The 15342-nt window shown below is 39.5% G+C and overlaps 1 protein-coding gene across 2 annotated transcripts in view; it reads left to right on the forward strand.

Annotated features, from left to right (window-relative positions):
* Window positions 1-15342, forward strand: part of ntrk3b (neurotrophic tyrosine kinase, receptor, type 3b) — a 222742-nt gene that overhangs the window by 85540 nt on the left and 121860 nt on the right. For both annotated transcript variants that reach the window (XM_033990909.2, XM_033990917.2), the window contains exon 5: window positions 13212-13366. In XM_033990909.2, the coding sequence (XP_033846800.1) occupies window positions 13212-13366 (155 nt within the window). The remainder of the gene's footprint in view (window positions 1-13211; window positions 13367-15342) is intronic.

The raw sequence follows: 15342 nt of genomic DNA on the forward strand, positions 1-15342 counted from the left end.
CTTCAAAATTTGTTGTTGCAGGCCTACTATACATCAGTCTAGCCATCATATCAGAATGAATGACATGGGACGTTTTACTGCCGAGAATCATTTCATAGCTGCTACAAGGTCACGGGGTGGAGGTTAACATATACGTGACTGTCCTCGTAGGGAAATGTGTGCTTTGCATTTGACCTGTTTTTCAATGCTGCTGGGGTAACCTCTCGTCGTCAGGGGGCGGTGCATTGTCTGGGGGCCCTTCTCCTGATCTGGTGTGAGGTTCAAGGACAAGAGGGCACAGCTGCAGGATTGGGCTGTAGTGCATGTTAAGATGATGAGGGAAACCGGACCACCAGAGAGAATCTACCGTGAGAATGAAGGGCCTTAGTCTAGAAATCGAACCTGAGAGTAGATAATAACCCCGTCATGATTGCGTTTTACCTTTCATTTAAAGTGTATATAAGAGGTGTTTGTGTTCATTCTAAGCCAGCTAGCTTAATTAAACACTGTTAAAGAAGCAGACCCAGTTTTTTTAAATAATTGGTGTCATTAAAATTCAGATTTTCAGAGATAAAAGCACATGAATACAAACAAAGCTCAAGCACCTGAAGACCAAAAGAATACAGCGTCATATCTGCTGTGCATGTCCAACCAGGAAGTAAAATGATAAACTTCACAAAGGTAAAAAAATATATATATAAAAATAAATAAATCAATTAATAATAATAATAATAATAATAATAATAATAATAATAATAATAATAATACATAATACATAATACATAATAATAATACATAATACATAATAATAGGCAAGATTTACATAGAATTATTCTATGTTTATATACACTTTTAATCAAAATAGATTTTAACAATGTTATAATGATGTACCACACCTGTGTTTTGATCAGAATCATAAAACACATTCAATTACAGCAGTAGTGACTATCTTTATAAAAAATACCACAGTATGCAGCCGTCTTTTCTGAAGTGTTGACAATAAACCTAATTAACTGCAGCATGTTCTTACTACTGTTTTTTTCACCTTCTTTTTTCCTTGTCATAAGATCTGAAATTGGAATTCAGATGAGCTATTGTTTGTCATGAAAATTCAAAAAAGACATGTTTGTGTAATTTACAAACAAATATATTTAGTATCATAATCTTACCCCGTCCCCAAACTTTCATAATTGGGTTTGTAGTTGTGAGGGGCAGTTGGGTTGACATATTTGCAGCAGGCCTCCTTATTGTGCTATTTTCAGAGGTAGAATCAGAGCAGGTCTAAGGAGAGAGCCACAGTGTTGTCTTGTCTTGGCCAGTGTCTCAGAAGCAGTGGTGAAAAGTAACTAAAAGTAACTAAATATTGATGGTACTGTAATTGAGCACTTTTTGTTGGGTAATTATACTTTTTTGCGTAGTTTCTAAATGTTCTAAATACTTGTACTTGAGTATAATAGACAATTAAAATTAGATACCCTGTACTGTGCTCCTTTCTATACCTACAAACTCATGTAACTGCATCGCCTGCTCTGATTGGCCAGAGCTCAAAGAATTCAGACTTACACTGTCTGATTGATCAAGTTTTGTATAAGAGTGTGATCTAAAATGCTTCTCAAAGTAACAAGTACTTTACGTAGGAATTTTATTGTGCACTTAGTTTAACTTAAAGGCACGGTACCTGATTTTTACTATCTTAAAAAAATGAAAAACAGTTTGCAGTAATCCAAAATTAGTCCTGACTTAACTTACATTCTGAGCATTCTACTTTAAAAGACCAGTGAGTGGAGTTTTCCCATGACGGTAATGTTAAGAACAACTAGCATAGTAACAGTGCACTTCCTAATTATTGGGCAATAACACACTTTATAATTAGATGCAAACAGTATCTTATTTTGACCTGCTTACAGAGCTTATATTGCTTTTATTGAACTGCTTATACAATATATCAAGACAAATTTTGATGAAACATGTGGGAAAAAGCTGGTACAGAGCCTTTAAATATATATGACAGCAGTATTTATAATTGCACAACACTAACTGCATCTAACTGCACTTTTACTTAAGTGTAACAGCCTATAGCACGCTAGCCCATTCCCTTTGGAGACATGAGGATTGTCTAACATTAAGCTTGTTCTTATGTGTAGGACGTGCCGCACACCAGACCCCATACCAGTGTCAGCTCCCGTGGGCTCTCTGGCTCCAGCAGATGGGACTCTCAATCCTTCTTTGTGCCTGTTACTGGATTGTGAATTCACAGTTGCCGTTAAAATGTCAAATTTTTATACTTTTGTTGTTCTACCAGCTGGCTCATTGTCCCTCCTCAGAAAGCACTTGGGAGCTGGGAGATTTTATCGTTTTGCTACTTGCAGGTTCAAGAGTCTACTCGTACAAGACTGTAAGCCCACTGCAGAGGACATCCACTGAATGTAATGACAAATACTAGAAATTTGTCAAGAAAATTCCAGTAGATTGTAAAAAGCAAACAAACAAGATAATAAAAATGAATGAATAAATAAATAAAATCTCCAAATGGTTCCACCTAAATTTTCTGCCAAAACAGAAATCGTTCTTGAGAAAAATCCAACACAAATCCCCAAATTGTTCACCCAGATATCCATCCACAAACCCTGTCCTATTCTATTTCTATCTAGTTTTCTATGATATATAATAATAATATAGTCTATATTGCCCTGATGATTGACATATATAAATGTAAACTTTTCTTATTTACATATGCCTAAATAAATACGGCAATATTTTGTATGTTTGCATAAATGCCACATTGTCCAACAGATAAAGCTAAATCTACAAGTTCATTTTCATTTTTATAGAAAACACTATGATGTTTAAATTTTCTAATGAGTTAAGGTGCATTCTATGACAAATGCATCCATGTTCAAAAAGAGCAAAGACGCTGTGCACTGTTAAAATTTAATTAACGCCTCTAGAAGAAAAATGTGTTGTCACCACATGAGGATCACACAGTTTGAGGAGGTGATTTCTGGAGTTATTTTTGAAGTCTATAATAAGGCCAGCGAAGAAGAACTAGGACTAAACCAGGACCGATCGACAGTTGACGATGGAGCCTAACAGTGACCGCACTCTTTCACAAAAGCAAATACAAATTGAAAGTTTGCTCTTGGGGCTAATCAATCATGTGCTAATGAATGTCCACAAGATTGTATTTAAAATCAGTTTCTGAAACTTTCTAAGCCACTTACAAATATTTCAGCAAAATGTGAAGTTTTAAAGTTTTAAATGTGTTTTTTGGACTGAAAACAACCACTGTATGAATATTAGCTGCCACATAGCTGGTTAGCCTCTGTCATGCCTTTAAACTCCGAATATTCGATTTTTGTTGAGCTCCATTGGAAGGAAAAAAAAACAAGATTAAGAATAAAACCATGGGTGAAGCTTGACTGAAGCGGTTAGGATTGATTGAATTTACTGTACCAGAACTAAAACAAGGCTAAACGGTCCTTCAGAAGATAATCCTGGACTAAACCAAGACTTACTTTGAGAGCATAACATCAGTATAACTGCAAACTAACTAGTAAAAAATGGCATTGAATAAACAGACTCCTATTTACTGTAAAAAGTTTGCATCCTACAGCTTGAAAACCACTATTCATACGTTTCACCTGTTTTAAGGTAGTATTTTGAGGGCATCTTTCCATTCAAAAGATATAATACTTTGGAACCAATATTTTTTGGAACTGATATGCTGTGGCGATAATGCTAGATTTTCATCACTCTGAAATCCATGGATAGTCTAGTCTGTGCAGGAGCAGGTTCATTATTCCCTGCCACACTGCATCGTCGGCAGCTCAACCACCGAGGTAACAAATGCACCTCCGCAACCTAAATCACCAGCATAGCTCAAAGTGCACCATTGGCTGTGATGTGTGCAATCCCATTTCTTCTTAAGCAACCATTTTGGATGCGTACAAATGGTGTCTTTGTTGTTGTACATGAAAAGCAGGACTGGGGTGATGCCTAGAGCTGGCTGCAGAATCCCGATGAGCGCCCGACTTGTCTGTCTATTCTACTGACCGTGTTGGTGCCGAGGTGCCGATTGGATTGGCATGATGGCCCGGGCGTGGGATATGGTGGTGTGTACGGAGAGCATGTGCGATTAGACCTGGAACGGAGGGCATAGCTCACTTTATAATGGGTAGACTCAGGGACACAGGCCTGTCATCAGTAGTGGATGGACAAGGCTTTGGAGAAGTAACTGACTATGCTTTCTATTATTAGTATAGGTTGGGTTTATGTGACGTCATAGCGTTTTAATTCCTATTGCTTGAACGTGAGCTGCAGGACAGGTCTATTTATGTCAGATTGCAGATTTGTTGGTTTATAGTTAAAGCGTAATTGACTTTTCAGAGCTTTTAACCATGCTTTAGTTGTTTCTGCCACTATTTACTCCCCCCAAAGTTGTATTTGGAGTGAATCATGCATGTTTAAACACTTATTTTTAAGACGCCATATTGTTGTTCAACTCCCGTTTTCACCACCACCGATATACGCCTACTGCTCTGTACTAACTTTGTTCTCCAATTTTATTTTCGTAATTGTTGTTACATGTACGATTCAGAAGCGTTGTGTGGTCATTTTGGTAGCGTGATGTACAGCTATCAGAGGTGGTGACTCTTTGTTGTAATGACGTTCACGGTCTGCTCCCATTGGTCACTGCAGTTTTCTAATGCGAAAATCAGCAAATTTGCACATTTTAAATCACAGTATATATCTAAAATGACAAATTACAACATAATGATCCACAGATTATAAGTATATAGCAGACACAACTCTAAAGATGTTATTATTGTTACTTGAAAAATTAATATGGCAAGTTTGTGGAGCCTATCCCTATAATGATAAGGTTCAAATTTTATGGCTTATAAATTAGAGTTATATAGGCCCCTTCCTCCCAACAGAAGTTATGACATAATCAAATTGTAGGACGTGAGTGCAACCTGTTACCTGTCAACAAGAATTGATGAGGGAAATACTTACTAATACGTCCTTTTCTACCTACAGTATTCAGAGCCCTCAAGGCTTGGACAGAAATCAATGACTCACTTTCATACACCAGTGCAGTCACACCAGATGCCAGATGAGAGAAGTGTCTTGCCTGAGGACACAACAGCATAGCCTGGAACCATCCATTCATTTTTTTACCAACAAATGTAGATATTTCTGGATTGCTCCCAACATTAGCATTCTGTTTTCGTAACAGTATTATTGTTATAGGCTAAATTAACAACTTGTCCAGCCATAAAGTGCCAGATTCAGATGGAACACATTGATGGATTGTTTTGTTTTCTTCTTTTGCAAATTTTGATTCACTTTGTGTTTATCATCCCATCAGACTAAATGAAGCGTCCCCACCTGTTATTGCTTTCAACTGCCATATCAAGACATAATGCAGCGTCAGTGACACCCCCTCCCTCTGCGTAGAAGCTCATTCACATTATGTAAATACAGGGAGATCAAACCAGCCCAAATAATTCCCTTCTATGTGAGTGTAGCGCAGTGCGGCCCTGTGCCATGAGGCTGCTGCTGTTGCTGCTATAGAGGCTGTTATCTGGCTCACTTTGGACGCTCCTATTAGAATTACATTTAGCTACAAAAGAGGAGCAATTTCAAACAACACAGTGACAGTGACCTGTAATGAATAGGCAATTAATGAACACTTAAGCCTTCAATTAGACTGTTCACCTTGAAATAACTGTCTGCACACACACACACACAACGCAAGAAACTGTGCTGCAGCTTTCTTACAACAACACTTATCCAGTAATTACACTTTTATCAATATGACTTTACAATATAATTAAAATACCTTAGTTAAACGCTTATGTTGTTTAATAACTTTTGTTTTGTTTACGTGTTTTCATCCAAGTAATGTTGTGTAATTAACCTTAATTTTAAACACTGTCAGATAATTTTGCACAATTTCTGCACAATGGACTGATGCAGTGCAGTGTAAAAAAAAAAAAAAAAAACCTACAGGAATTCACCCAAGTTTTACCTCATTTTGCAACTAGATCTAGGCTATATTTGACTTCTAACCATCGGGACCAGTGACAGTTCTGAAGATGGCTGGCAGCTAGCAGCCGAAACATGTCAAGGTAAAAACATCTCACTAGCAAAGTTATCTCCCTAAAAGAAAACTAACTATTGCAGCTGGAATACCCAATTGTATTCTTGTAAATGAGAATTTGTCAACAAGGTTCCAAAGGTTTTGTGAGTGCAAGGAACTAGACATATAAATTTGAATATATGTTTCCATTTTTTGCTGTTTAAGTTAGTCCTGGTTATAAAAATAAGCTATAACCAAAGTTTTGAGGAAGTATGTCTAAGCCCTGAGATAGTTAGCGCCAGAGAATATTGTATTGACAACATTATAACACCGCAGAAAGATTAAAATGATTAAATCCTGCAGCTCTTGAAATGAAAAATGCCTCTGCCAACTTTAATAATAGAAGAAATGCATTATATTTGTACTATTGCCGTATGAACAAGCCCAGCAGGTAGTTGTCCTTTGCTAATAGCATCTCCATGGCATTGCTGGGGTCAGATGAATTAGCGACCTGCTGGATATCGCCCCAAGCTAACCCACTGTCTGCTACGACCATACCTGCCCCTCATTACACACACTATGACATGCTATGACAGATATATTTCACACCTGTACCCACATAAAAAAAATTGTTATCACTCAATATACCTTGTCCCTTATCGCACTTATTCTTACCAAGTCTAACTGCATCATATTGCTTTGTTTTGCAGGTTGTCGACAGAGACGTTTCACACTCCTGGCTGTATCTTAACATCTCCGACAATAGCAATTCTATCAGTGAGATCTCAATAATCCACAGTCTTTTATGGGGCTGTGAAAAGGACTGTGTCACACTGAAGCTCCACAATGGGAGTGTGTACTAGCTCTGCCCGCGGACGACACACACTCACACACACAAATGCATACACACACACATAATCGGCTTGGGCTCTTTGTCTACGTGCCCTTTAGCCAAGCACCGGAGCTACTGCAATGTGTCACCGCTATACCCGGCCAATCAGGGCAAACGGGAGCGCGGTGAAGGGCCGGTTAAATGCTAAATCTGGCGTTGCGCTGACAGGATGATTTTATGCCAGATTATGGAGCTGGAGTCAGACAGTGATATGGCTCGGTCGTCGAGGAAACTTCTCTCGTCTGGCTCACAAAAGCAGAGAGGAGAATATTTTCAAGTAAAGCTACTAAAGATGTCCCCTAGGCAGTGTGTACGGCTTTTTGCTGTGAGTCCCTCTCTAATCCCACTCGTCTGGAAGCACTGGCTATAGTGCAAAGCAGTACATAAAACGGATTTTGCAAGGAGTATTAGATTTTGTAGAGTGTGTGATTTCCAAAAGCATATTAAGAAATTTAGGGTTATGATGGTTTGATGTATGGGGGAGTAGAGATGTAATCATAAGGGAAATGGGGAGGGACAGGAAGGAAAAGATTCAGATTCAATCTCAAATAGGCAAAACGATTCTGTAATTCTGCTTGTCATGCCATAAAAACTAAGCCAAAAAAAAAAAAAAAATGTGCATGAAATTCACAATCTTTTTCAGAAGATCAAACTGTGTAATAAAATTGGAACACCAAACTGCAAATGCCAAATTCTGCACAAACATCTAGACAGAGAGCAGCCATATCCGGGCAGAAATAGCAGAAACAGTTAAATTTGGTCAACTGGACTATGTTTTTGAAAAGTACAAAATGTTTCGCTTTTTTTCTGAGAGATTTTTTCAGCTATAGCCTTTTTGATGGATAATAATACGTCTCAACTCATCCAACTTAGTCCAGTTGACTAATTATAAGCTTTTTGGTTACTGAACCCACCTGCACCACACAATTTGGCAGATAGAAAGTTTACACCTGGGTCCTATTGAGCAACACCCAAAACTCACTTGTCATATTTGTTAATTTTATACTAGTTGCCTGGAGTCCAGAACACACACTTTTCCAATATGAAGATGTCTAGTCACCAGATTGGCATGATTGACAGATGCATTAGCCAATCAGGGGCATGCGTGGTTGGTCCATATCAAAACCAATATGGAAAGAATGGGGAAAACAAAAACAAAAACAGGAACGAAACATCACATTCGTTACTCAAATAAACAAATCTGATTGCACGGTTCTATTGGAATCTCGAAGTTCAACGGAAACAGTGATGACACGACTATATCAGATTTTTTTAAAATATATGTATAGAAGATCGCACTCCACTTTCCACTTCGCAAGTACTCTTTTCAAGAATCAGACGAACAATCAAAAGTTACCGTTAAATGCCAAGTTACAACCCACTTCCCGTAATAATATTTTAAATGTCAAAACCATCATTTCACTCTATATCTCTCTCTGCTGCCATCCTTAGTAGACTTACAGAACGTACAAAGTAGCCCTAACTACATCAGCACTTTGGAGGCTCACCAACTGGAGTGGCCCTGTTAAATACTTTGGCTGTGAGGAAATAAATTGCCCCCAGCTTGTGCTAGCTTTGTCCAGGCGTGGTGGAAGTAGTGCCATGGCCCATGTCCCCCCTTTCCCTCATGATTGCTGTGCAGGTGGTGTTGTCGATAAGCCAAAATCAGCCTCGCTCCGGTTCGTGAGACAAATTATGCTGTAGTCGTCTTCTGTAGTGCAAAAATATTAAGGAAAAAAAACAACGACATCCAAGCCAAAATAGACTAGGGACGCTGAGTGGCAGTAGCAACGTGATTTTTTAATTACTGGTACAGGTCTGTTACCCATAAGAGAAGCATAAGAGGAGGAATGATGGTATGGGATATACTGGTCAAAGCAAATGTAGAGTGAGTTTAGTTGTTAAATAGGATCAGGGGACAGGTTAAAAATATTTGCTGTCAGTTGGATTTTTTGGGTTGGTTTTACTTGTGGAACTTGTATTTAATAGCACAAGAAATACCTGAGCTTTTGTCTTATTTTACTCAGCTGCATGGTGCGTGTTTCAGCAGTATGAAGTGGAAGCTGGGTAAATAATAGATAATGGCTAGACATGGTTGTTACAAGGTCAGCATTTAAAGACATTTCCACCTTAGACTCTCTCTCTCTATATATATATAGGTGGCCACCGTGTTCCATATGGGAAATAGTCCTTCAAGATCTGGCCCCTCTCTCTGTAAATGCTGTGGTCAGGCTTCTCATTCAGGTCTTAGAATGTTCGTATTAACCCGCTTTAACCTGATTGTGGTGTTTTATTTTACAATTTTATCCATAAATCACGATATGAACATTAATATCGGACCAATGAGGTGCCTTCTTTTCCCCAAGGTTGTCGCCTGCCAGTGTTAGCTACAGGTTTGATTGCTATTACAGCTACCATGGCCTGTTGCTAAGAACCTGTCCCCTGCCAAACCAGGGGTGTGTATCGTCAAAACAAACAAACAAAAAAAAAAAAAGGAGCACTATGTAATGTTTTTGAAGGACACATGCCTGTCTCAACTGAGATGCTATTTTGCCTGGAATGTTTCACCCTGTGGTTTTAAACTTATATTGTTAATACTCAAAAACACCTTGCACAGATCTGATCCATGGACATATAACATCTCGATGAAAACAGGTGGGTGGTGGACCGTCTTACAGATAAATTACACAGTGCACCTTTAATGATACTAACACTATTTTGTGCTAGTATTTGGTTTGAATATTTCTGCTTTGTCATAACTTTAAGCCCTGCCCATCACCAGTTTGCTGTTTGGTAGCTTGACGCCATATACCATCTGGTCTGTGCATTCATAGAAGAGTGAGGTGAGTGAAGAAATCTAACAGACACTGGGCTTGAATGGTTGTCACACTCCTTTAAGAAAATTCTATTTTATTTTCAGTTCTTTTATAACTAGAGCTATGTTGGTTGAAGGGAGTTGTTGAGAAACCATAGGCGCAAACTAGAAATTCATTCCAATCTATAGGAGTCAGAAGAGCTAACAATGCTAATCTCTGAATTTATCGCTAAAAGCTAAAAAAAAAATAACTTTGCTGACACCTTGACGGAGCACAAATGTAGGCAGCGTGCAGATGAAGCTGAGGCCAATGCAGGCTATAACATGTGTTTATTCAGCCCATTTGTATGAGGGGATGTCAAACTGTCACTCAGAGCCTTCAAGTGTCTGGAAGGCACCGTGACGGCCTGACAGCTAGATTATCTCTTTCCCACATTGTAATGATAATGACAGAGCCAGGCACAATGCTGATTGACAAGAAATGTATGGGAAGTCCAATGTGCAGGAAACACAACAGTCATTTGCATCTGAAGTGTGCTCGAAAATAGTCCCTGGTTGAAAAGGCAGTGAAAATGAGCAACAACAGGGAGGCTGCGGTGAGTGGGACTTGACATGTACTGTATATAGATTGTATAGTCGTAAAAGAGGGACATTACGCTGCAGCCTGTGGGATATCTCTTTTCATGTTTATACTTCTGCATTACCTGTGGAGCACATGAAAACACTCTCTCAGCCACAGTGGAAAGATGCTCTGTGTGAGAACAAACATGTGAAATCATGTGATGTTAAAGAGACAGTCACACCTGACAATATCAAGCTGTGATCAAAGTGTGCATGAGTACAGTGCAGCACAGGCCTATAGCAGTGTATAAGTGCTGTGATTGGCCGTCACCACCCGGGCACCTGTGTGTACCTTTCCCAAAGCCTGCCCTGGTGCTGCTGATCATTAGCCTCCTCCAGAGTGCTGAGGCGGATCGTTAACCAGCTTCAAGGAAACAGCGCTGTGCTGGTGCAGGCTCAGGTCGCTCTGCTCTGTGCACTTCCACACATTTATCAAGCCCCAGCCGTCTGCTTTTCCCCATTGTTGTCTTATACCTGCTCAGATGCTCCTGCTGTAGTGTCTTATTACTGTGCTCCTGTGTATGAGCACAGCTGCACCCTGCCCCACAGGCCTACTGGACCATGCATGGAGGTGGAGCATCTTAATAACAATCAGCATAATTAGGCAGTGAGGAGCTGTGAGGAGGTAGAGACTGCTGCGCTATGCTGAGCTTTGATCCTGCACAGTTCAACTCAGCACTAGAGGGCATAACACAGAGCTCTTCTCCCCGGGCTGTTGTATATGTCTGCAGTCACCTCTGTCACTGTCTATAGACTTTATACTATTGTTTTGGCCAAAGCATCTCAAATCTCACATATAAAAGACAATTGTTCTATTCCATGTTCCAAGGTTGAAGCTACTTTCACTTTTTAACTTGTGATGTGCCTGTGAGACCAAAGCTGTGACCTACCCTGATTACCACTGTATCAGGCCTACCGTCCAGACCCATGAGCTCATGATAATAAGCGCCATGTACCTGGAGGAATTTCTTCTTATTACTTCATGCAGCACAGGACCCACTGCATGCATTATTCATCCTCCTGCAATATACTGTTGACCTTGGTCAAGGACATTTGGATGGACATATATCATGAGCAAATTGACCAATCACAGTGCTCATATTGGACATATGCAAAACCAGAGAAGCAGTACAGTGGTGAAGAATGTGGCAGAATAGCACAGGGGAGTGGAGCAGAGGCAGAGAGACTGACAGCTCCTCCCCCTTCCTCATACCCTCCCCACATTGACGCCCCAACCCGGCTTTTGACCTTTGACCTTCTCATGTCTCAAGACCAGCATCAATTCCTCTGAATGACAGAAAATCACTAATACACTAATGTTGTTATGGTTAAAGTGGACCACAAATGTATGTATAATTTCTAAACAAAAATGTCTGAGAGAGTACATAGTGTGTCAAGATAGACCTTCCTACCAGTTTAATCAATGTATAGCACAGCCCTGTAATATATGGGTAGACATGACATTGATTTCCTGCGTGCATTTGAACTGATGAACTGTATTGGCGAGCGAGTGCACAGTGAAAAGATTGTACTGTTTTGCAGCATGGTCCTTGGTTCTATGCTCATAAACGGTTCGGTCTTTATTTTTCTTTGTGCTACGTGCTCTTTATGTATTTTTAACTTGATCCGATATCGGACATGGCAATTACATTCTTTGTCAAATTTAGTGGGATTTTCCTTGACCTTGTACAAAAGCAGCAGTCAGTATAGCACCTCTCTGACAGTACAGTTTGTAGGCTGTTATCACATGTTAGTAGTGCAGTAAGTCAATGTTATTGCCTTGACTCTCGCCGGCTGATCTGATTGTCCGGTCTATTGTATTGTGAACTGTTGTGATGGGAGCGTGTCCTGCAGTTCAGAGTTGGTTGGAGTTGATCTAAGAGTTGATCTAAGTCTTGTGGAGTGAGTTTGAATTGAAGGAAATGTAGCAAAATGTAAAGGTCACATACCATTTATACCTTATCTCCGCCCACTTCACTTGACTATTTAAAAAAATCTGAATCTGGGATATACATGTAGGGATCAAAAATGTCATGTAGCCATTTTTCAACCATAAAAACGACATATATACATAAAATTCTTGTTACAGCAAATCAACACTATGAAGAAGTGCAGTTTTGAAGAGAAAGTCAAAGGGATATATTTATTTAATTGATCCGTTTTAGGTCAGTATTGCTGTTTACAATGGACAAAACGTAACGAGTACATTTTTTCTCTACCCATTTAAGCAATTTATTAATGTAAAATCTGCTAAATGAATGGTGAAAGTAAATCTGTAAACATCCTGTCAAGAAAATGGGATTAAAAAGCAATGATTTTGTTTTGTTGATGTGTCCCCTTCGGTCGCACATTAGCCTAGATTGGGTACATTGTTAGTAACATTCTATTGTGTTGTCTACACTAGAGGTACAGAATATAACATTGGATCATCATTGCAGCATTAGCAGACACTACACCCTAGATTGAGTTAGTAAATCCACAACTAACCCACGACATGCACGAAGAACCAACAGTGCTTAGATGTGACAGGCGCAGTAATACAACCCAAATCGATGTCTTCTTCTCCTAATGACACCACCGTTATTTCCCGCAATATTAATTATAGTTATTAGTAGCCCATCACATTGGATTTTTACCTCACTGGCCAATGGACATATTTAAATTCCATATTATGCAAATCTGTCACAGTGTAGTTTGTAACTGAATCGACCCAGCGTACAATTGCATCCAGTAACCATAATAATGTTTAATATGTTGCCGTTTTAAAGACTCGAGCGTCACTTTCCATTACATTCATAGCATTGTGTACTCATTTGCAGGCATCTGGAGAATGTGGTGTTTGACTGTGGCTGCGATATCCGCTGGATTCAGTTGTGGCAGCAGCGCGGAGAGGCCGGTCTGCATACTCAACAGCTCTACTGCAAGAATGGGGCTTCGGAGATACGTCTGCACAACATGTACATCGACAGCTGTGGTAAGGGTGCAATGTTAAAGGCATTTAAAGGTGCGCTACCTGATTTTTAAAAACATGAAAACAGAACAGTTAGCTTTGAACGTTTGCCATGGTCGGGAGTTATTCCTCATTTACCTTGCGCATTCCAAGCAACCTAATTACTCACGGCTATGAGTTTATAGCACTTTTTACAACTCTCAGAGGCCGTGTTGGTAAAGCTAATAACAACTAGCATGCTAACACGCACTATAAAATGCTTTAAAATTAGATGTGAACAGTACAGGTTTATTTTGATCTTGAGAGCTGCTTATACACTATATTTGTACTAGGCAAGACAAATGCTGCTCAGATACAAGGACAAATATCTTGTTTATTATAGAGTAGGATCCTTTTGCCCCCTATATAGAAACACGTTAAAGACGCAATTTGTGAAAAATTGACTGTTGTGTGCCGTTTTCATTATGAACCATTTTGATCGATGGGAAATGCGGAAACACACGCTGAGATTTGTTGATTACTCCTCTTGTTTTGCTGCCTGGTAATTGAGTGATCTTAGCGGCAGCACAAATTTGAGGCTCTGTTCCGCTTTAAGGGGTTGTGGGTTTGATTCCCGGCTGTGACAACTGGCTGAATGTCCTCCAGACTCTTTAACCTCCATCACACTCTGCTGTCCTTTCAAATGCAGCATACTAAGTGAAAAAGGAAAACAAAATGTCTGTCTACAACAAAAGAGGTGCATTTCCTGTCAAAAAATATGCTGGGATTTTTTGTTGTTGTTGCCATGTCAGTAAATTTATCTTCACAGTCTTGAAAGTTTAAAGTATAAATTCATCCACAAGGAATCAAGATGTGTGAAAGGCTTTGTGAAAACTATAGGAACTAGTGCAGCTTCTTCCTCCATCTGTCATCTGTTTGATAGCAGTAGACAATGGGTTGAGGACCAAATTATCATGAAATCCTTTGGCCCAAATTGATCATATTTTCTTACATCTACATGAAAAGATGTTAGGTTTGTGCTGCTAACCTAATAGACATTTTTTTGTTTTTATCTTTTACATTATGATTTTTTAATTTGACATACGTTGTACATTGAGCCACTTGCCTGACCGTCCATAACTGTGAATCTACATTCCGTTTGAATCCGACCATAGATCCTGACAAACCACTATCCTCACTTGGGACGGTCCAACCAAATTTGAAGCACGAGTTTGGAACTTCCATTGTTAATTCTGCAGAAATCCGTGCTGTTTCCCAGTCCTCTGTTTCAATTTATGCCGCCATATTTGTTTTGACACAGACGAACCATGTGTCTCTCTGATTGGTTAGTTCGCCTGTCAATCACGCCCCTTGGAAACGAGACTAGACAGAATACGGTTCCAGACACACTTATCTTGTGTATGGTTACGCCTGGCCAGGTAATTGAGCCACCTCCCAAAAGTAGGTCTGCCGCTGTTACTATATTGATTTGTGGTTCAATAAATTATAGATTGAACATTATATTTTGGGGCTCAGTATTAATCATGTGTATATTTTCTATGCAATAATAAGGAGATTTGAGCAGTGGAGTGTTGGAAAAGTAACTTATATAGCTATTTATTGTATCATTCTGATGTTTTTGTTGCAGCTTATCACTGGAATTATTTGAATTGTATTATTTAGTGTGATCTTTTTCGTAGCAATATACCATACTTCAAAATATGTTATTGTGACAGACCTACCCAAAAGCTAATTGCAGCTACCAACGTGCGATTTGGCTATCCCCGCTGTGGCCTTCAACACGAATGAGGATAGAGAGTCAGTGAAGAAAGAAAAGAGAAGTGAGAAGCGCGGGAGGGATGCGGGTGAAAGGTGGAATAGGAAGGACGTAGGAAGTAGGAGAGGAGCTGAGGAGGAGTGACAGGGTTAGGGGTGCATAGAAATCGCACTGGTGACTCATCCCGGTGACATCCTGTGCATGTGTGTGTGCCCGTGTTCTTTTGTAGCGCTCTTATTACATT

The sequence above is a fragment of the Periophthalmus magnuspinnatus genome, chromosome 3 (genome assembly GCF_009829125.3).
Source record: "Periophthalmus magnuspinnatus isolate fPerMag1 chromosome 3, fPerMag1.2.pri, whole genome shotgun sequence".
Taxonomy (NCBI): Eukaryota; Metazoa; Chordata; class Actinopteri; order Gobiiformes; family Gobiidae; genus Periophthalmus; species Periophthalmus magnuspinnatus.